Source organism: Panthera leo, chromosome A2, assembly GCF_018350215.1.
Source record: "Panthera leo isolate Ple1 chromosome A2, P.leo_Ple1_pat1.1, whole genome shotgun sequence".
Taxonomy (NCBI): Eukaryota; Metazoa; Chordata; class Mammalia; order Carnivora; family Felidae; genus Panthera; species Panthera leo.
The window spans coordinates 14,650,056-14,672,481 of NC_056680.1; the positions used below are offsets into that span (position 1 = coordinate 14,650,056).

At 43.4% G+C, this 22,426-nt stretch overlaps 1 protein-coding gene across 4 annotated transcripts in view; it reads left to right on the forward strand.

Annotated features, from left to right (window-relative positions):
- Positions 1 to 22,426, forward strand: part of KIF15 (kinesin family member 15) — a 77,347-nt gene that overhangs the window by 54,157 nt on the left and 764 nt on the right. The window contains exons 21-34 of one of the 4 annotated variants that reach the window (XM_042929044.1): positions 2,158 to 2,308; positions 2,517 to 2,602; positions 3,595 to 3,664; positions 4,055 to 4,141; positions 4,959 to 5,063; positions 6,259 to 6,381; positions 10,877 to 11,023; positions 11,812 to 11,913; positions 12,183 to 12,347; positions 14,093 to 14,202; positions 16,924 to 16,996; positions 17,465 to 17,502; positions 21,760 to 21,925; positions 22,147 to 22,278. In XM_042929044.1, coding sequence (XP_042784978.1) covers positions 2,158 to 2,308; positions 2,517 to 2,602; positions 3,595 to 3,664; positions 4,055 to 4,141; positions 4,959 to 5,063; positions 6,259 to 6,381; positions 10,877 to 11,023; positions 11,812 to 11,913; positions 12,183 to 12,347; positions 14,093 to 14,202; positions 16,924 to 16,996; positions 17,465 to 17,502; positions 21,760 to 21,925; positions 22,147 to 22,278 — 1,555 coding nt within the window. The other 3 variants (XM_042929042.1, XM_042929043.1, XM_042929045.1) reach the window with 3 other exon arrangements.

Consider the following 22,426-nt stretch of genomic DNA (forward strand, 5'->3'; position numbering starts at 1 on the left):
TTTGAGATCTGCAGACCGGATTCATCCATAAACATGTTTTTGCTGGATCTTCCCAGTGTGGTTTTTAAAAAGTTTAGCATAGGGGCGCCTCGGTGGTTCAGTTGGTTGGGCATCTGACTTGGGCTTGGGTCATGATCTCATGGTTTGTGAATTCAGGCCCCGCCTTGGGCTCTGCTGACAGCTCGGAGCCTGGAGCCTGCTTCGGATTCTGTGTTTCCCTCTCTCTCTGCCTGCCTCTGTCTGTCTGTCTGTCTGTCTCTCTCTCAAAAATAAACATTTAAGAAAAAAGTTTCACATTGCATTCTTAAGATTGAGAGCTTTCTTGTAAAAATCCATCTTTCAGCATCCCCTGAAATCCCATCCCTGCCCCCTGAATGACTCCTTTCCCGTGAGTTGGGCGGGCGCTGTCAGCCTCCACTGCCCCTGTTTCCCCAGCACCGAGTTGCCATTTGTCATCCCTGGTGCACTGTTGTTTTTTTCTTACCAGGCATTTGTGGGTTTTTTTGTTGTTGTTGCTGTTTTTAATCTTTATTTATTTTTGAGAGAGAGAGAAAGAGAGCAAGAGAGCGAGCATGAGCAGGGGAGGAACAGAGAGAGAAGGAGACACAGAATCCGAAGCAGGCTGCAGGTTCTGAGCCATCAGCACAGAGCCCGATGCGAGGCTTGAACCCATGAACCGTGAGATCATGACTTGAGCCAAAGTCGGACGCTTAACCGACTGAGCCACCCAGGCGCCCCACCAGGCATTTGTTTTTAACATCTGCATCACTGACCCTAATCTTGGCTGTGTCATAAATTAACTTTGTGTGAGTTTTTTGGAAAGGTCACTCCACTTATCTCGTTGGATTTTAATTTCCTCATGTTTATAAGTCATTTGAACCAGATCTAAAATATTAAGAATCCACTATATTTGACTATGTACTTAAATTCTGTCTTAAAAATAGCGAGTACTTCTTTGCTTTTTAAATTTGATATAATTTTTCTCAGTGTCTCAGGTTTAACTCTCTTGCTCAAACCGAGTGTATCACTCTTTGGGCTGCTTATACTCCATGGCCCCACAGGTGGTGAGAAGGCCCCTGCGTGAAATAGCCCAATACCGCTATGTGTTCCTTGAATCATTTGGCTGCTTTCTATACTCAGTTTGTATCATAAATACACACATCTCTCCTCTGGTCTATTGTCTGTATGCCTCTCTTTAGCAATTGATTTATACCACTTTGGTTTTGTTTTTTGGGTTTTTTTTTTGTAAGTTTATTTGTTTTGAGAGAGAGCACACATGAGCAGGGGAAGGGCAGAGAGGGAGAGCGAATCCCAAGCAGGCTCCTCGCTCTCAGCACAGAGCCCAATGCAGGGTTCAAACCCACAAACCGACCATGACCTGAGCCGAAATCAAGAGTCGGACGCTTAACTGACTGAGCCACCCAGACACCCCCGTCCCACCTTGTAATGTGCCACTTCTGCTCTGCTTTCAGCAAGTAAAGCAGATGAATCCCTGCCTAATCTGTTGACAAGCTGGGACATCTCTTTTGGATGGTGCAGAGTCAGGTTCATTGTTCACTAGTTCTTGGCCGAGCCCTCGATGTTTGGGCCTGTCACAGCAGGTGCAGAGCAGAACGAGAGGATGAGAACCTCAGAAGCGGGAAACAATAATCACGTGAATTAAGAAATGGTTCTTTCTGAGGGAGTTACTCTCTTGCTCAAACCAAAGCCACGTTTGCCATCTTAAAATCTTCCTAGAATTGAGAGGATATGTGATGAATGAATAGAGGTGAGGTGTCAACAGAATTAAGTGAACGGCCATTTCCTAGCTTACGTAAGGAAGGGTTAGGTCTGGAACTCCCTAAAATGAATCCACGACTCAAAATGGCCCACGAGTTAAACATGTCTGGTTGAGACCATGGGAGGCAGAATGAGGAGGTATATGGCTCAAGCTAACATGCCCACCCTGTCTCCTCCGGCCCCGTCACACCGCTCTGTGGTCCATTGTGTGTCACGTGTTTGTGCATCGTGGGCATCCCACACACGGTCACGTCAGTCAAGGCTTCTGTAAGTTGGGCACGGTCTGTAGACAGGAGCAGTGGAACTGCCGGTAATTGAACTCGCAGAACTACATTTGATGTTTATATTGACCATTGTAAAAATGTTTTCCTGATAAAGATTAGAAAAGGAAAAGCTTCTTGAGAGCAAAGCCTGCCTACAGGATTCCTATGACAACTTACAAGAAGTAATGAAGTTTGAAATTGACCAACTTTCAAAAAACCTCCAAAACTGCAAAAATGAAAATGAAACTCTGAAATCAGATCTGAATGTAAGTTAAGAAAGGTATTGGTTATTGATGAATTTGTCCTGAATGTGTGATTGTTCCCTGGAGCACAGGGCAAGGCCTGTTTATTGACCTCTTCCTAACTTCTGTACTGGCCCCTCGTGCCTGCCAACATAGAAGGTACTTGATGTGTTTGTTGACTGTGCATTGCTAGTAACAATTTCTTAAAATCTAATATAACATTGTCTTTTAGAATTTGGTGGAGCTTTTTGAGGCAGAAAAAGAACGCAATAACAAATTATTATTACAATTTGAAGAAGATAAAGAAAACAGTTCTAAGTGAGTGCTATTTATCTTTTCCATTAGTTGACTAGAGTATCATTTACTATCACATTCTTTATCTTGAGTTGTTTGGGTTTTTTTTATTGCTGATGCCCTGTAAGGTTATTTTTTTAAAACATTCCAAAATGAATATCCGATTCTTTTGTATAAGAGGCTATGTAGAGAAACTTAATTTTTCAAAAGCATTCAGGAAGTAGCTATGCTACTTTTGAAATGAATAGCAGTTGATGGTGATCAGAACTCTGGTCCTTCTATAAATAAATCTCGGTATTTTTATAACTGGAAGGTGGGGACTGATTTTTATTTCTGTCTCTACTATTCTTTTTCTAGCTGCTCTGTTTTTCTCTTGGTCCTTTAATATGGAATGCCATTGTCCTTCTTGCCTATCTCTCCAAGTTCTTTTCCTTGGTGATCTCTGTCAGTCTCCTGGCCTCAGCCAGCAGGATGATCATTACTGTAGCAAGAGGAAGTATTTGTTTATTCAGCAGATACCTGTAGAGTTTTCAGTATGACTCGGCTTCTCTTCTAGGCCTGGGGATACAGAGGTAACTACATCTAGTGGACATACATCTTAGCTGGGAAACAGTTAACCATTTAGTTGTTCAAACACTAGGTGATATCCAACAAGCCAGGCACTATTCTGGTAAGTGCCAGAACACTTATTTAGAGGTAAGACAGTGAACAAAATATCCCCATCCCCGTGAGTTTCACATTCTAGCACAGAGAGATAGGTAATAAACACGTGCTTATGTCAGCAAGTCCTGAGTGCGCCAAAGAAAGAGAAACTCGTAGCACAAAGATAGGTTCTCTTTGGTTTGTTGAAGAAACGGGTTCAGATCTTGACTCCTGCTGGAACGCAATGCCTGATGCCAAGCGTGTGCCAAACAAAGTTCCGTTGCCGTTCACGGAATCTCTTCTGTACAAATGCACTCACTTCCTGTTTCCATTGGATGAAGTCATGAGTAAAAAAGATCATTCTTTTCTTTCAGAGAAATATTAGAAGTTCTTGAGGTTGTGCACCAGGAGAAACAGAAAGAGATAGCCAAATGCGAGCAGCAGGTGAGTGATCTGTGCTCTTAATTCTAGCCTTTGAGGTCTGTAACTCCCGGTCCGGTGTCTGGAGAGGTGCATTATGAACAAGGTTTCAGCTCTCAGGTGTCGAAAATAGGTAGTAAAAATAGATGGGCTTTTTGGTTGGTTGTATTATTTTTGAACTGTTGTTTTTCTAACTCCTTGGAAGGCTATAATCATACTTTGTTGGTGGCCCCCTGGTGGAGACCCACAGAATCAATGCCTTTTAACCCAGCTTCTCCTTTTCAAGTGTTCCCTGATGAGCACCATACAATATGAAAAGGAGATTTCAACTTCTTTTTTTTTCCCCCCTATATGTGTATGTGGTTGGCTTTGGAATTTAATTCTTTTTCTAAAAATAGTTATTTTTCCCCATAGATGGCAAAAGTACAGAAACTGGAAGAGAGTTTATATGCTACCGAAAAAGTAATTCGTTCTCTGGAAAAGTCTAGAGATGCTGACAAGGTTGGTAGAGGTTGAAGCTGAATCCTCTTTATTTTCTTCATAAGTGAGGCTTTAATGTTCCCGTTCCCTGCCCGCAGGGTGACTGGTAGCTGGCATTCCTGTAGACACTTAGGCCTTGTTTGTCTTCCAAGGTTGGCAGAGAAGGGGATCTTCTATTATTATTATTATTATTATTATTATTATTATTATTATTAATTCTCCATGTAACTTCAAGAGGAAACTGTTCTACTACTTCTGATGGCACTGTTTCTATTTTTATTATTATTTTATATACTTTTTTATTTTGGGGTGGGGGTAGAGGGAGAGGGAGAGAGAGAATCTTAAGCATGCTTGATCCCAGTAACCATGAGATCATGACATGAGCTGCAATCAAGAGACGGATGCTTAACCGACTGAGCCACCCAGGTGGCCCGCTGGTGGCACTGTTTCTAAAACCCATCCTGCCTCTCTTTACTAGGCTGCTGTTAGTGTGAGCCTTTCTGGTTGACTCTGAGTCCCATGATACAAACTGTCAGATTTCTGGTGTGTTGTCTTTAATTAGGATAGTAAATGAAATATGCATGTGCAAGTATAAAATTAGGTATAAATTTCTTATATGCCTACCTATAATTCATTCAGAAAAACCAAAGCAAATGATTAAGTAAAATAGAGTAAGGCCATTAATATACAAACTGATAATAATATAATGTGATGTATTTTGCTAAAACAAAATGGACTTCTCCTGTTTTCTTTCGGAGAGGTAAACTGTTGTTTACCGCAGTAATGGTCTCCTCCTTAATGTCATTGGGTGTGAAGACATTGTTTCTCTCCTCATCAGGAAGTTGTAGCTGACCTCATGAGCCAGATCCAGGAGCTGAGAACATCGGTGTGTGAAAAAACAGAAACCATAGACACCCTGAAGCAAGAACTGAAGGACATCAGTGTAAGTTCTGTAACCGACAAGATACATTTGAGCACTTCCCAGATTCTTCAAGAGTTTGACAAATGCTACACCAGAAGAAAAGGATTGCTGTGGTCAAATTGGTTTGGAATCCTAGTCAAATCCTAGTCAAAGCCTCAACAGGTTTCTGGATTCGCAGAACTTACAAAGCTTTTTTTTTTTTTTTTTAAATTTTTTTTTCAACGTTTTTTATTTATTTTTGGGACAGAGAGAGACAGAGCATGAACGGGGGAGGGGCAGAGAGAGAGGGAGACACAGAATCGGAAACAGGCTCCAGGCTCCGAGCCATCAGCCCAGAGCCTGACGCGGGGCTCGAACTCACAGACCGCGAGATCGTGACCTGGCTGAAGTCGGACGCTTAACCGACTGCGCCACCCAGGCGCCCCAACAAAGCTTTTAATATGCTGACCCCTGCGAGGCGGTGCCCGCTGCCACCCTGCTCTGATCGTCCCGGCCTGGCCTGAGTTCAGTGCTCTGTGTGCACCGATTGGGAATTGCTGATCAGAAGCAGGCCGGTTGTAATCTGTGATAGTTAAGGGTATGTGGTGTTCCTTCGTTGCTTTGAGGAAAAACAATGACATATTTTGGTTAAGTTCAGAGACATTCCTTGTATAGCGAGTGAGTTTTTCCATTATTGGACTTTCTGGTTTCCTCAAGTAAGTATTTTCTATGAGTAACTACTTTCCCCCTCACGCGCGCACATATCTAAGTTGAATGTTGGTGCTTCCTCCTCACCTCGGGTCAAGGTGAAGTTTTTTTGCCCACGTTGGTCATTCCTCTGCTGCAAAGGGAGGTTGCTGTTCTCACGTTTGTTGCTGAAGGCAGTTTCTTGATAAAGGTGTGATAATAATTTATTAATATGGGGCGCCCAGCTGGCTCAGTCAATGAAGAGTGCGACTCTTGGTCTCTGGGTCGGGAGTTTGAGCCACACTGTTAGGGGCAGAGATGACCAAAAAACAGTAAGAAAACCTGAGTGGTTTTTCACCGCTCCCTGTGGGACTTTTTGACTTCTCTTTACCATTCATGCACTTATCCTTCCATTCGTTTGTCCAATAAATAGTTACTGAACTATTTGTGTTAGTCTCATCATCACCTCGGAGCTCAGACTCCTTCTTGTTATTTTAGTGAAAAAATAAGCACAGGAAAGCAGACAGCTCTTACAACTTTCTTTCTGCAGTGCAAACACAACTCTGCTTTGGCTGACAAGGAAGAGAGCAAAGTGTTGATTAAGAAACAGGAAGTGGAGATTCTGGACCTGAAAGAAGCCCTTAGACTGAGAATACTCTCTGAGGACATAGAGGTACATGTTAACACATCCTGACTCTTTTTTGCCTTTTTCCTTGTCAATGTTTGTATGTGTATGTGTGTGTGGAGGTTATTAATGAAGAAATAGAGGGCTTTTTAAAGGGACAAGTCCTAATTAGAGCCATTTTCCCATAGGGTAGTTAGGCCAGTAATAGATAACACTAAAATTGTTATACTTTATCCAGTTGACATGCATTCATTTGTGCTAACACCTGGTAAGTTCCTGTAACTGACCCTCTTCCCAAAGGGGAGCAGAGTGGTCACTGCGTTTACTTGGTGGAGTGGTAGCAGCAGGGAGCAAAGAAAGATCAGGTTAACAGGTTAACCAGCTGAGGTAGGTTTTAGCTAAAGTGGGTTTTAATTTTTCGTTGTTGGTGTAAATGTGTCTATTTTTAAATGAAGCAGTACTGGGACGCCTGGGCGGCTCAGTCAGTAGAGCGGCCAACTCTCCATCTTGGCTCAGGTCATGATCCCAGGGTGGTGAGATTGAGCCCCGAGTCAGGCTCTGCGAGTCAGGCTCTGGGTTGGGCATGGAGCCTGCTTAAGATTCTCTCTCCCTCTTTCTCTGCCCCTCCCCTCCACGTGCGCAAGCTCGCTCTCTCTCTCTCTCGCTCTCTCTCTCAATAAGTAAGTAAATAAACAAGCAAGCAAGCAGTATTGTCACATGGCTCAAAATTCAAATTACATAAAGCAGTAGATATTCTGTCATGTATCCTTCCAGAGATTTTTTTTTTTTTTTTAATAAATGTTTATTTTTGAGATAGCGAGTGTGAATGGGGGAGGGAGAGGTAGGGGGACAGGGGATCTGAAGCAGGCTCTGCGCTCACAGCAGAGAACCCGATGTGGGGCTCGAACCCGTGAATCATGAGATCATGACCTGAGCCGAAGTTGGCCGCTTAACCAACTGAGCCACCCAGATGCCCTACTTCCAGAGACATTTTAGGCAAATCCCATATACATTTAATTTTCTTTTTCTCACACAAATGGTAACCCACCATATATACTACTCCGTGGTTGCTTTAGAAGTAAAGCTTTCTTGCTAAACTATGCTATCCATGAAAGAAACGACAAATATTTATTGAACCCACCTACCATTTGTTCTTGCCTGGAAGAATGACTGAAAAACACTGTTACTTACGTCAAAATCTGCTATCTACTTTAAGAGTTAAACGTATCTTGATCTAACAAAGGATCTGGGAGCACAGGAAAGGGAGGAGGGGAGTGACTGTGCCAAAATTGCAGAGCACTTCCCAAAGGAGATAGTATTTGTACAAGGCTTCGCTAGGGAGGGGGCTGTGGGTGTTGGTGGGGCCTGTCCGGCTGTGGGGGGGAGAGCTGAGGTGGAGACTGATGGAGTCTGTGTCACGGAGCGTCTCCAAGAGTGTCGGCTGCATAGACTTCAAGCCCAGGCCAAAGGCGAAAAGGCCAGAGCCCAGAAGTGGTGGTGGGAATATTGGCAAGCTAGAACTGAGCAGTGCTTTAGAAGTTCAGCAGGCAGTTGCGGGGTCCGCAGGACGTGTGCCGTGGCAACAGCAAGCAGAGTGGGTGCCGAGGGCTCTAGCCACAGTGACCGAAGACGGTTCTTTGTACGTCTGAGATGGAGAAATAGCGGCCTGGGGAAAGTTGGTGAAACACACGGTGTATGCGCTAGTTTTGAGCTTTAGAACCTGTGGGGATAGATCTCCAAGGCAGATTTACCCAGGAGTCTGTATTTCTAGCCTCCTGTATGCCAGAAAGGACCTGAAGCTAACACACCTGCAGTGCAAGGAGATGAAAATAGACAAGGACAGTCCAGGCCTCAGCAGCACAAGACAAGAGTAAAAAGCTGTTAGGGCACAGGCTGCGGAGCTGGCTGCTTTGGAGTCTGAGTCCTGGCTGTGTGACGCTTTGAAAGTTACACTTGTCTCTGCCTCATTCGTCACGTCTCTGGAGCAGAGATAACACTGCCGCCTAGTGCCTAAGAGGAGGTGAAATGAGGTGACACATGGAAAGGGCTTGGGAACTGACTGGCAGCTTGTGAGTTGCTCAGTCCGTGGGAGCTGGCAGTATTTTTAGGAGGTGAGTTGGAAAGTTTGTACACAGTGTCAACTGTACTTCAATTAAAAAAAAAAAAAAGAAATTTAGGGGTGCCTGGGTGGCTCAGTCAGTTAAGCATCTGACTCTTGATCTTGGCTCAGGTCATGATCTCACAGTTTGTGAGATTGAGCCCCACGTTGGGCTCCACGCTAACAGTGCAGAGCCTGCTTCAGATTCTCTCTCTCCTTCTCTCTCTCTGTCCGTCCCCCCACTCCTCTCAAAATAAATAAATAAACATTAAAAAAAAAAAAGAAAGTGGAAAGTAGCACACAAAAGTCACACCCTAAGGTCTTGTACAAGTATAAAATGGGGACTAAATCTTCAGTTCCACACTGCCTGTTGCCCAAGTGTGGAGGGAAGCCTGGCTGTTTGAGTGGGAGTGGCTAATGATGGGAGCTCAGTACAATTCACCTCCAGGCTCTTCCTTACTCCCTTTGTCTCCTGTGTCTTTCTTGTTCTTCTCTTAAAAAACGTGTGACAGTGCATATTGAAGTATCTTAGATTCGAGGGGGATCATCCCACAGTCACTTCACGTTCCTCCTTTTACTAATCACCTGGCTTCCTCAGCTAACGTATTTACAACTGATGACAAAGGGGTCCTTGCCTTAATCCATAGAAGAGCTTTTAGGTCAGAATACTCAAGAAAGGACAGACACACCCTGGTGGTGAATGGATACAGGAAGGTGCATGAGCAGCTCCCCCAGGAAGAAGATAGTGGCTAGAAACCTTGCTAAAAGAAGTGCGAAATTAAGCACAAAGCTACCTTTTGATCTTACAGCTAGTAAATATTAAGATATGCAGAGAAGGGTGATTACTGACACTTGTGATGAAGTTTAAGTTCAGCCTTTGGGGAGGTGGTCTAGTAATACACAGCCTTAATTTTTTTGCATATGCTTCGAGTTTGCACTTTTTAGAAATTAGCCTAAAGAAATAATCTAGTAGGGAGGCGCCTGGGTGGCTCAGTTGGTTAAGCATCTGGCTTCTGCTCAGGTCACGATCTCACGGTTCATGAGTTCGAGCCCCATGCCAGGCTCTGTGCTGACAGCTCGGAGCCTGGAACCTGCTTCGGATTCTGTGTCTCCCTCTCTCTCTGCTCCTCCCGCGCTCACACTCTCTCTCTCTCAAATATACATAAATGTTAAAAAATAATTTTTAAAAAAGAAAGAATCTAGGTATGAGAATATAATGCATATGATAGTGAAAAATTCAAATCAGCCAAAGTATTCAGTGATGGGCTAAATTGTGGTGCATACTTAAGATGAACTCAAGCCCGCCCAATGAAAAATGATGTGATAAAAGAATGAACATGTGGAAAAGTGTTTGTGATACATCAAGTATGTGTGTGTGTGTGCATGTATGCCTGACGTATTACCAACATTTTCCACATACTTTTATATCCTATCATTTATATATGTACGTACATTTTTTTAGGTGATACACATATTAATATATATCACATATACCTGTTATATGCAGTATTATACATGTTAACATATTTATAGTGATATAAATATGTATACGTACATATATACATGCACATTTGGAAAGTTAGAGTAAGCAGATTCTGCTCTAACTTGATAGGGATTACATGCTGTGTACCCAGGAATTATGTATGCAACCCACAGGACTTCTAATTCTCTCTGCCACTTTCCATCAAGCTACTCCTCTGAAACTCTGATGGCCTATGACAATGTATCACTACCTGGTGACTGCCCAGCCCCTCCCCAGCTGGGTGAGGGGTACCCATCTTTATAGCTATTTACCTTCTAATGTGTAAAAGACTAGAGTCAATTGGTCAGACAGCAGGTAAGCTAGGGACCTGTTTCTGGAGTCCTCATACGGAAAGAGTGATCGATCAGCTTTGAGATCCTGGGGGTCAGAGGAAATGTTCAGTATTAAGCAAAAGGGGTGGAATGCACTGGAACCCCAATTGGGATACCTGTAGGAATTTCCTGTAATGTTTCTCTTTAGACCTGTTCTTAAATGGGGTGACTGGGTGGCTCAGTCAGGTAAGCGTCTGACTTTGGCTCAGGTCATGTCTCACTGCTCATGGGTTCGAGCCCCACGTCGGGCTCTGTGTTGACAGCTCAGAGCCTGGAGCCTGCTTCGGATTCTGTGTCTCCCTTTCTCTCTGTCCTTCTCCCTCTTGTACTGTCTCTCTTTGTCTCTCAAAAAATGAGTAAATGTTAAAAATAAATAAATAAATAAATAAATAAATAAATAAATAAATAAATAAATAATATTAACTGCTTGTTTGCTTTGGACTGGATTAGCACATAAGCAAAAAAAAAAGTTAAAGTTCTTATTTAAGACTTTTTAACCTTTTGCAATTTGCCCATACTAGTGATTTGCAAATCCTTAGTGGAGTATACAATTATGAAAGCAATCTTTCTTTGCGGGGATCATCCCGACAGAGGGATATGCTCTGCGAGGACCTGGCTCATGCCACCGAGCAACTGAACAAGCTCACCGAGGCCTCGAAGAAGCACTCAGAGCTGCTGCAGTCTGCCCAGGAGGAGATGGCCAAGAAGGAGGCCCTGATCCAAGAACTTCAGCACGAGGTGAGGTCCAGTGCCGCGGCTCATTCTCTCTGTATACAGCAAGGTGGGCCAACAGGGCACTTAGGTGGTCAGGCTGTGCCGTGGGCTCTGAACAACTTGGTTGCTCACGTGTGTTCCGACTTGCTCGGCTGCCTCTCTGCCCACCCTCGGCCCCCTGACACGCGCCAGCAAGTTCTAACCTCTGGGGCAAGGTTATGGCTGACTTGTATCCTCCTTTTGGCTGCTGTTTTACATTTTATTTTCCTCAAACGACCCTTTGATTACCAGCGAAGCTTTAAAAAGTTGTTTTTAGGAGCACCCAGGTGGCTCTGTCAGTTAAGCGTCCGACTCTTGATCTTGGTTCAGGTCGTGATCTCACGAGTGTTAGATTGAGCTCCGCATCGGATTCCGTGCTGAGTGTGGAGCCTGCTTCAGATTCTCCCTCTCCCTCTGTCTCTGCCCTTCCTCCGCTCATGCTGTCTTTTCCTCTCAAAATAAGTAAACATTAAAAATGTTTTTTAAAAAAAGTGTAAATAAGTCTGTGGGAGAGAGGGAGAGGGGAGGGTTGTAGCAGCAACCAGCGTTTACGGATGTGAACGGCAGCCGCAGGGTCGACAGCTACGGACTGTGAGCATTGCTGTGGTTTGGCTTGGTTTTAACACCTTACTGCTTTATCAAGCAGTATTTAATGAAAGCCTGAGAAAATCATGTGAAAAGTCTGTATCCTCACACCTTGGGAAATTTGTCTGTTCTGGCCGGACCATGTGCCCAGCTCTAACTTGCCACCTTCATCTGTTCGATTTTCTCAGCTAAACCAGAAGAAAGAGGAAGTAGAACAGAAAAAGAATGAATATAACTTCAAAATGAGACAGCTCGAACACGTAATGGATTCTGCGGCCGAGCATCCCCAGGTACCTGTGCTCTGGGGACATGGAACGGTTTCGTGAGGGATCGCAAGTGTGGGCATTACTAGGACTGTAGCTTTGTGTTTTTATAGAAAGAGATTTTCACCAGTACCTTTTCTGCTCTTTACTTGATAAAAAGGTACTGGTGTTTTATTTGTTTCGCTTGCACAGGAATTAGAATGACAGGCTGAATAGCTAAGTGTTTTCATTTGAAATGAAATCTTTATAAAACATCACTTAATCAGGTGTTTGGATGGAATTTAATTTTATTTTAGAGCCCTAGAACACCACCTCACTTTCAAACACACTTGGCAAAACTCCTAGAAACCCAAGAACAAGAGATAGAAGACGGAAGAGCGTCTAAGGTTTCTTTGCAACACCTTGTCACAAAGCTGAACGAAGACCGAGAAGTCAAAAACGCTGAAATCCTCAGAATGAAGGTAACTGGATCCTCTTTTTCAAAAAAAGTCTTTTCAAATAAACAGTATCCAGAATCAACAAAAGAAACAGTATCTTTCAGGGTTACTGAGGGTACAAAATTCAACAGGCACAGAACTAAATAAAGGGCAGGCAGAAAAGCCTTCCTCTCCCCGCCGACTGCAGACTACCTGGCTGACCGTCCCTGGAGGCTCTCACGGTAGCCACGTTTCCATATAACCAAGTCTGCAGCCGTCATCTCCCTGTTTCTACGATGCTGTCAAACACAGGCTGTGCCAGCTACTCTGATCACGGTGCCGCCTGACTTACATCCTTGCCAGGTTCATAGCTAAATACGCTGTCTTGCTACAGTTGTAAATTTGTATTTTTCTCATTAAGAATAAGATGGAGGGGCACCTGGGTGGCTCAGTTGGTTGAGCGTCCGACTTCAGCGCAGGTCGTGATCTCACAGTCCGTGAGTTCAAGCCCCGCGTCGGGCTCTGTGCTCACAGCTGGGAGCCTGGAGCCTGCTTTGGACTCTGCGTCTCTCTCTCTCTCTCTCTCTCTGACCCTCCCCTGTTCATGCTCTGTCTCTCTCTGTCTCAAAAATAAATAAACATTAAAAAAAAAACTTAAAAAGAAAAAAGAGTAAGATGGAGCACGTTTTGTTTCTCTGACCTCTATCCTTCGCCCGTCTTGCTATCATTGGACTTTCCCTTAACAATTTGTAGGCATTCTCTGTATATTCTAGAGATTCGCTTTTGTCTCAGGTAGTTAATAATCTTCTCTTGTTTGCCATTCCTTTAAACTTCTGTTTTACTTTTTTTTACTCAGGGACTTGGGGTTATGGTGATTCTGCACAGGGAGAGTGTGTTTCGAGGAGTATCGAGGAGAGGGAGGTGTGTGGTGTGGAGGTGTGGACGGGTGTGGGTGGAGTAGATAGGATGCTTCACAGAAGATCGCATTTAGGCTGTGAGCCTTGGCTCTGGAGCGAGGTTTTGTTCAGGAACAGAATTAGCTTCCTGTAACCAAGTGATGTGAAGTATACAAAGATAGTCTCTCAAGCTTTGTTCCTCGTGGAGGGGATCACTCCTTGCCTTTTTAATTAGCGCAGCTCTCAATCTGCCGAGGAATGTGGCTGTTACCCAGATTGGCATGATTTTAGTACTCAGAGGAAATTGGGTCAGCTTAAAAGAAATCAGACAATGGACAAGAAGTAAATGGAAAAGGACACCCCTTGCAGACAAGCATTTATTTCTTCTGGATGGTTATGCCCATGATTTTCAAATTAGAGCTCACTTGAGGATTTTGAGCGATGGCTGTGGCACATCAGTTGCACACTGTGTACAGCATTGTTCCATCCATTATGCTGTGCTCACCGCAAGTGTAGTTACCACCTGTCACTATACAACATTTTTACAGTATTACTGGCTCTATTCCCTCTATCAGTTTTGTTTTTAATTAGAATTTATTAAATAGAATCAAATAGAACGTTTATCAAAGTATGGACTTTTGGCCGTCATTTTTCATAAAGGCATTTTAATGAATTGTGTGCTATTGATAAGAGACTATGTTTAACACCCTGTGGGTGTGAAAATCCCCAAAAGCTTGTCGTGGTCTACTTGTTATCCAGCGACACCCAGTGCAGTGTTCCGTGCATAGGAAGGGGCTAAAAAGATGAATATGTGTCTCATTTGTGGGCTTGGGGAGCAAAATAACACCTACTACAATGTGTCTTCTAAAAAGACATGATTTGCTGTCTTCTTAGGAGCAGTTGTGTGAAATGGAAAACCTCCGCCTGGAAGCTGAGCAGCTAAGAGAAAGGAACTGGCTGCTGCAAAGTCAGCTGGATGATCTTGAAAGGGAAAAACACAAGAGGTGAGAAAGAGCCACCAGAACTCTGTGGGCTAAATCTTGGCCTGCCCGTGTACAGTTGGGTAAAAGCGGTTGAAATTGGTTTCACGGCATGCGCAGCGTTCACCCCCAGTCCAGGGGGTGCCCTGTCAGTTGCTTTGGAGTCAGGTCTGATGAGGGGGTCCCTTTTTTGAGTGGGAGAATAGGCCTTCATGGTATCACCTACTCTGTTAACCTTCGCATTGTTGTAGAGCTATTGAAATGAATTTGAAACCTGTGAAAAATTTGAACCAAACTGTCTACTTCTATTTTAAGAAAAGGGGGTTGGGGTGCGGAAGCAACAGAGAAGGTTCAAGAGGGCCAGCAGAAAAAGGGAGGATTTCCTACCAGTTTCTTTGGCTTCGTGACTCATGGTCCAGGGAATGCTCCTGCGCAGGAAGGAGCTTTACTGAGGAGCATTCCCTTGGGTTTGGGTATCTCTGTGCAGGTGGTTTGCCTTTAGCCAAGGCGCTTTCTAGTTGTATTTGCTAGTGACAGGGCAGTATGTCCCAGGCAGCTAGGCTTTGTCCTATCGCTGACACTTGAAAGTCCTGTGACTTTGGGCACAGTTTTTGACTTCTAGTGACTTAGTTTCCTTAGCCATAAAATGAGGAAAATGATAGCTCTCTCACAAGGTGTTTTAAACACCAAAAATAACATGTATAAAGTGCTGGTTACAGTGGTTGGCAGAAGGGAGTCAGTCAATAAATGGCAGATATTAGGTATACAAGGCGGAATTATGATCCTGCCCTTCTGTGAACTTTTCTGAGTGAGGGCTTAGAGATGAGGGTGACCAGGAAAATCGTATAGCAAGTGGAAGTGAAGCAGAGAGAGGTCTCCATTTGGGATGAAGGCCCTTACTGAATTCAGCTTCCCAGATTAGGGGTGCCTGCTGTTCCTGCTGCTGCCAGCAGGTCTTGGGCAGACACTCTCCCCTCCTGCAGTTCCCCTTCCCTGCCCGGAAGTGGGCCTGAGATGCTCTGTCCGAAACCTAACGAAGACAACAGATACTGGAAGACGGTAGTGGTGGATGTGCTGACAGTCCTTTCCTAAATGCTTCAGGTTTCAGTGAGCATCGGACATGCTCATTTTAGTAGCGCCCCTCCTGGGGATTTCACTTCCCTTTCCAGGTGATTCCAATGCAGGTAGTCCGCAGCCTGGCCACATGCTCCCCACCAACCCCTCCCCCCGCCCCCAATAAAGAAGAACATTGTACTTGGTACATTGTCTTTTATCAAGAGCTAGTTTGAGCATGGAAGATAGAATGTTCCTAGCCCATTTATAAAATCACAGGTAAAAAAGACTTTATTTCGGGGCGCCTGGGTGGCTCAGTCGGTTAAGCGTCCAACTTCGGCTCAGGTCACGATCTCGCAGTTTGTGAGTTCGAGCCCCACGTCGGGCTCTGTGCTAACAGCTCAGAGCCTGGAACCTGCTTCAGATTCCGTGTCTCCTCCTATTTCTGCCCCTCACATGCTCATGCTCTGTCTCTCTCTCTCAAATAAATAAATGTTAAAAAAAATTAAAAAAAAAACACTTTATTTCATAGCCACATGTCCCTTATGAGGGGCCATACATAACCTCCTTCCTGAAAGATTAGAATGGGAGAAAACTGACTCTGGGGTCGGATCCAGCCCACAGCGTGTTTGGTAAAGACAGTTTTATTGGATCATAGTCACGCTGTTTCATTTCAATACTGCTGTGGCTCCTTTTGCATTTACAGCAGCCACGTGGAATAGTTGTGTCAGAGACCTCACAGCTCCCAAAGCCTAGAACATTTTGTCTGGCCCTGGACGGGAAAAAGTTTACCCACTTTTAGAGTAGAGCATAGAAAACACTTCCCTAATGATTCCGGGCGTTTTCCTCACTGAGGTCTCATTACCATTTCTGTCTAGGCTGCCAGATTCATTAAATGAAAGAAACTACTGGAGCTTCTGCTTTCTTTCAAGAAACGATCTTTTCCTCATCAGTGAGAAATATTTCTAGAGGAGCCTGTGGCATTCAGGCAGCTTCTCCTTGGGGGATGTCCCCCTGGTCTAGGAGCTGCCCACAGACACTCAATTTAGGATCCTGCCCTGGTCAAGCTTACAGGGAATGAACTCACATTAATCAAATTCACATGATACTGATACATCGTCCAGAATGTAATTTTCTTTATATAGAGGAGCATTCCTTTTCCGTCAAGAGATTTATGTCTGGTGCTCAGGGAATCCCCTTCCTGGTGTCAGCATACATGGGATGCCAGAGTGTCATCAGAAAATTGCCAGCTGACCATGAAATCCAAGCAAGTGGAGTGTTGGGGCTCCAATGTGCCAGGCCGGCCCAAGGTACCCTCCCCATACCCAGAGATGCCCCCTCCCAGCTGATCACCAGACTTCTGGACCACCCATCTCTCAGCCCCTTTTGCTCACATTTGAGCTTCATAAGATACCATTCTTGGCTAAATTTCTATTTGACTTTCAGCCAAGCCTTGATTAGATTCCCTAGCTCTGTGCACCTCATTTTTTATGAGGGGCATCCTGAATTCATGGGAGGTGCCTTATTTCATCCCCATATATCAGTCACATTTGTGAACTGTGCTAACTTGGCCCAATCACCAGAGTTAGCTTTTCGTTGCAGAATTTGGCATTGCTGCATACAATAGATATGAAATTGCTACTCGAATATGCTTAACAGTGTGTCCCCTTCCTCCCTTTCTCATCTATGCAGCCAACAGAATAATCCAGGTCATCAACAACTGAAGAATGAACAAGAAGAAATGATCAAAGAAAGACTTGCTAAGGTACAATTTTTTTTTTTTTTTACATAATAGTTGTTTTTCTTGTCCAAGAAATGCTTTTATACTTAGCATTTGTGGTTATATGTTTTTTAGAAACCATTTTTACTTTTGAAACTTGTTTTTTCTGTATTCCCACTGTTAAGATTGATACTTACCATCAGTTTTTAGACCTCACTGATAATCGAGAGCGAATTTGTCTTCATGTGTTTCCACAGTTAGCCTGCTGCTCGGTTGTCTGCACACGGTTTTGCATTTAGAATAGAAGGAAGTTTGGGGCATCTTTGTGAGGCCTCCCAGGGCACAGTTCATGAAGTCTTAGAGACATGTACTCCCTTTATGGGTGCGCAGTTGGGATATTAGAAAAAGATGTTGGTTTAATTTCATTATCGTGAGGGAGATGAACTGCTTACTTTCAGTCTTTTCTTAGCAACAGTAAAAACTTAAGCCATCTTTTTTTTTATCTTATTACAGAATAAATTACTTGAAGAGATGCTGAAAATGAAAGCAGAGTAAGTGCACTCTTTCATAATTGAAGTTCTTGTTGGTCTTCTCTTTCTTCTCTCAGGGAGGAAATACTTCCTGTATCCACAAGGTAGGTGACTGCTTGCCTTCTGTAGTATGTGGACACGACACAGCAGGTGTTTTCCTAAACACCACTTGCTCATGGGGCTCCTCACGTGAAGCCATTCCAAACAAATTCTTAAGTAAATGTCGGGGCGCCTGGGTGGCTCAGTCGGTTGGGCGTCCGACTTCAGCTCAGGTCACGATCTCGCGGTCCGTGAGTTCGAGCCCCGCGTCGGGCTCTGGGCTGATGGCTCAGAGCCTGGAGCCTGCTTCCGATTCTGTGTCTCCCTCTCTGACCCTCCCCTGTTCATGCTCTCTCTGTCTCAAAAATAAATAAACATTAAAAAAAAAATTTTTTTTTTAAATAAATAAATGTCCGACTTCAGGTCATGATCTCGTGGTTCGTGGGTTTGAGCCCCACGTTGGGCTCTGTGCTGACAGCTCAGAGCCTGGAGCCTGTTTCCGATTCTGTGTCTCCCTCTCTCTCTGCCCCTCCCCTACTCTCTCTCGCTTGCTCGCTCTCGAAAATGAATAAACATTAAAAATATTTTTTTTTTTAATTAAAAAATAAAACCTTGAGGCCCCCTGAGACCCACAGATCAATACTCCTGATTTCTTCTTGTCTTGACTTTGGGTCTCTTTACATGTGTTCTGTAAACAGGATTTTTAGTTTATTTATACAGTTTTCATATTTATGTAATCTTATAAACCACCTCATTCTTTTTTTTTTTTTCTTATTTATTTATTTTGTGGGGGGAGAGTGCAAGCGAGGGAGGGGCAGAGAGAGGGGGACAGAGGATCCAAAGCGGACTCTGCGCTGACAGGCTGACAGCAGTGAGCCTGATGTGGGGCTTGAACTCACAAACTACAAGATCATGACCTGAGCTGAGTCGGACGCTCAACCGACTGAGCCACCCAGGGGCCCCATAAATTGCTTCATTTTTTTGATGAACAAGATATACTGTATTTTCTGTCAAGTTCAAAATAAGTATACTGGTTGGTGTTAAATAAAATGGTAAAACATTAGAAAGGTAGTGTACCCTGAATAGATATTCATGTGGAACAGAGGTCCTCAAACATCTTCACTGGTTATATATACCTCTTAAGAGATTTTTGGAACACCATATACCCTCTTGCACATTTTTGAGTTGATTTCATTGAAATCATTGAAATTTTTCATTGAAAGGATGGAAGTTCCCTCATACTGAAAATAGTGCCATTTAGGAATAAAGATCTTGGCATCAGGATGGCCAAGTGGTCTAAGGCACCAGCCTCAAGCTCCTGCTTCTCCTGGTCAGCGCTTCTGGTCTCCACACGGAGGTGTGGGCTCGAATCCCACTTCTGACATGTCTCCATTTTTGTTCCAGCCATTGTCCTATCGAAAGTCTCACCTTGAACTGGCCGTAGAATTAAAGCTCTGGTGGTGTTCTTTTAAAAGTATCCAACTGACTTGCTACTTTCTATCCATTTAGCAACACGGGAATAAATCCCCGCCCCCCCAACTTAAAATTGTACATTGTTCCTTTTCCTTTCAGACTGAGTTTCCGTTCCGTACCTACACAGAATTATATCCTAATTTAACATATTGTTTAGAAAATTTTTTGTACCCTTGGCAACAAAAATATTTATATAAGTGGGAAATAATTTGTAAGTGTTTTTTATTCATATGGCTCTAGTGTTTTTTCCGGATTGAGTATTCATTACAATTATTACTCACAGTGTCCTAAATTTATTATAAGTTTTTATAAATAATTAGTATACCTGGTAAAATTTCACTGGAAATGCATATCCCAGTGCATTTCATTTTAGTGCTCTTGCTTCAATTAGCTCATTTTTCTGTTATACTTAATTCTGGAATGAGACCTTATTCAGTATCAATTCTATTCCTACTTTCTGTTTTTACAACTACATGTGCTGATAAATCTTATTCACATAGTAAGTAAATGACAACAGAAGACATTTTGTTAGAATCCTGTCATACAATTAATTATTTGAGCTCCAAGTTAGTACATCAAATATTACATAATCTGTCATCAAAAATTCTTTTTAGTGATCAGCTGACAAAAACTACCTATCTTGTGAAAGATTTGTTACCCAGTCATCTGTTTCATAGCATCAAAGAGTGTAGATGTGGAACAGAGCTCGTTTCATACTTGGATCATACATACGGTTCAGGGACTGGCTCCCAGACTGTTGTAGAGCTAGGATAGAAATACTGATCACTTACAGGATCTATGAGAATCCAGCTGTATAGTGTGTAGAATTGTGGCTATTTTAGAAATAATGTCCATTTTAGACCTTCTAGCAAAAAGAATAAAAGCTGTGTAAGTTGGCACGTGATTTATTTCATAATCTAGTGACCAAGAGTCTCGAGTGATACATTGTCTCTAGAAGATACTGTGTGCGAGAGAAGCATGCACTAGAAAATGGCACACCCAGTTTTATCGGTTCCAACCCACAGCAGTGATTTTTACCATACTGTTATTATCTATTTGTGTATGTGAGGCTCCTTTAAAAAGCTATAAGGAAACCAATTCCCAGCTAACGGTGGTGTAGGCACGAGATGTTTAATTTCGTACCACAAGCAGTGTGGAGGTGCATTGACTCAATAATGCCATCAGGGACCCATACCCTTACCATTCTTTTGCTTTTGGCACCCTTGCTTGTGGCCTCTTTGCCACGAGATGGCTGCCGTAGCCCCAGATGTCATAAACAAGAGGATCCCGGCTTATGGTGAGGTGGGTTCAAAAGGCCTTTCTTTTGTCGGGGGAAAAGCTCCTAGTAGCTCCCAAGAATCAGCCTGTGCTTCGTGGACAGAATTAACACTTCCAGCAAGCTGAGGAAACCAGTACCTGGCAGTGGGGTGGAGAGATCCATGCTTAGTTTAGACCAGTTACTTTTTTTTACCAACCCTTGGGAACTGGGTGTGCTTCTCCTTTTTTTTTTTTTCCTTTTTCCCCACATAAAGTGAGTTCTTTTTTTTTTTTTAATGTTTATTTATTTTTGAGACAGAGAGAGACAGAGCGTGAATGGGGGAGGGTCAGAGAGGGAGACACAGAATCTGAAACAGGCTCCAGGCTCCGAGCTGTCAGCAACAGAGCCCGACGTGGGGCTCAAACTCACGGACCGTGAGACCATGACCTGAGCCGAAGTCGGCCGCTTAACCGACTGAGCCACCCAGGCGCCCTAAAGTGAGTTCTTATAAGCAAGGAAGTAAGGGAATGGCCCTTGGGTAAGCAGCAGGGTCTGCCATGCCTCCGAACCTTTTCATCAAACTGGAGCAAAATACACAAGACAAATGGAGAACAGCTCCAAGTGAACTGGGGGAAGGTCCGTGCCCTCCGCCCCCTGCTATTCTTCTGAGGTTTCACGGAGTGTAGTCTGAAAACACTGCTCCTGAAATTAGTTGGCCTTAAGTGGTATATTAAATCCTGAGTAGTATGTCATTAAATACTCCTTCTATTCCAGATGCATAAAAATACAATAAGAAGTCTTTGTTTCTTTTGGGAAGCCTCTAGGATTCACACAATTTTATTAAAACAGTGAAATTCTATAGAACTCCATGATAACTTTGTTCCTCATGTTCCTTTTCAAAAGTGTATAAATTCTAAATAGCACATCCTTGAAGAAATGACTAAGGTCCCATGGTCTGAGAACCAGTTTTTGGAATCAGAAATGATTAAGATAGGGGCGCCTAGGTGGCTCAGTCAGTTAAGCATCCGACTTCAGCTCGGTCGTGATCTCCAGTTTGTGAGTTCGAGCCCTGTGTTGGGCTCTGTGCTGACAGCTCAGATTCTGTGTCTCCCTGTCTCTCTGCCCCTTCGCTGCTCGTGCTCTCTCAAAAATGCATAAACATTAAAAAAAATGATTAATATACGGAGCCTTGAATAAACGATGCAGACCGTCATAATACTTAAATTACATTTGCTCCAGATGGGCTGAATCCAAAAGTTTACCTTTTAAATTTTCATTATTTAAGAAATAGTTTGAGGAGTTTTCCAAAATGAAAGTCTTTGGTAAAGTAACGACAACAAAGCCTATCTGCAGCCCTCGCTATCTCCCTAGGCTGTCAGTAGGGGAGGGCTGAATAATTTATGATGCTTTCAAATCAAAATTCTGGGCTTGGGTGAAAAATGTCTAATTTGAATACTGTTGTAATTATGTTCCTTTGGAATACCACAAAGTGATATTTGTTGCTACAGCCTAGAGGAAGTCCAGAGTGCCCTTCAGAACAAAGAAATGGACTGCCTTAGAATGGCTGAGGAAGTTGACCGGACCAGAACTTTGGAATCCAAAGCATTCCAAGAAAAGGAACAACTGAGATCAAAGCTGGAAGAGTTGTATGAAGAAAAGGAGAGAATATTCCAGGTGCATTTGTGTGTTGGTTTTTTGCATATAGTTAGGACACGTGTAGGACCACGCGTCCTGTGGTTCAGAGCTACTCTAGCACACGTGGAGATGTCTGGTCAGAAAGCCGGGAACCCGGGCCCTCTAACGCCCTGTGCTCTTGGAAGGCATGAAATAATGTTGTTGTAAGAGAAAAATTAAGAGCAGTTCATTTTCCCCTCCCTGGATTGATCTGCCTGCAGGAGATGGAAATGTTAAGGAAGCAGGTGGAGAGTCTTGCTGAGGAAAATGGAAAGTTGGTAGGTCACCAGAACCTCCATCAGAAGATTCAGTACGTGGTGCGGCTGAAGAAGGAGAATGTCAGGCTCGCCGAGGTAAGCTCTGGAAATTATTCTAAAGAAACTCAGTCAGGTTTTAGATTGAGTGTGTAATTAAAGTTTAATCATTGAATCACTTAACTGTTTTTTGGGGGGGAACTTAGAATTAAAAAAAAGGAAAAATCATTCATTGTCATTTCCAAGC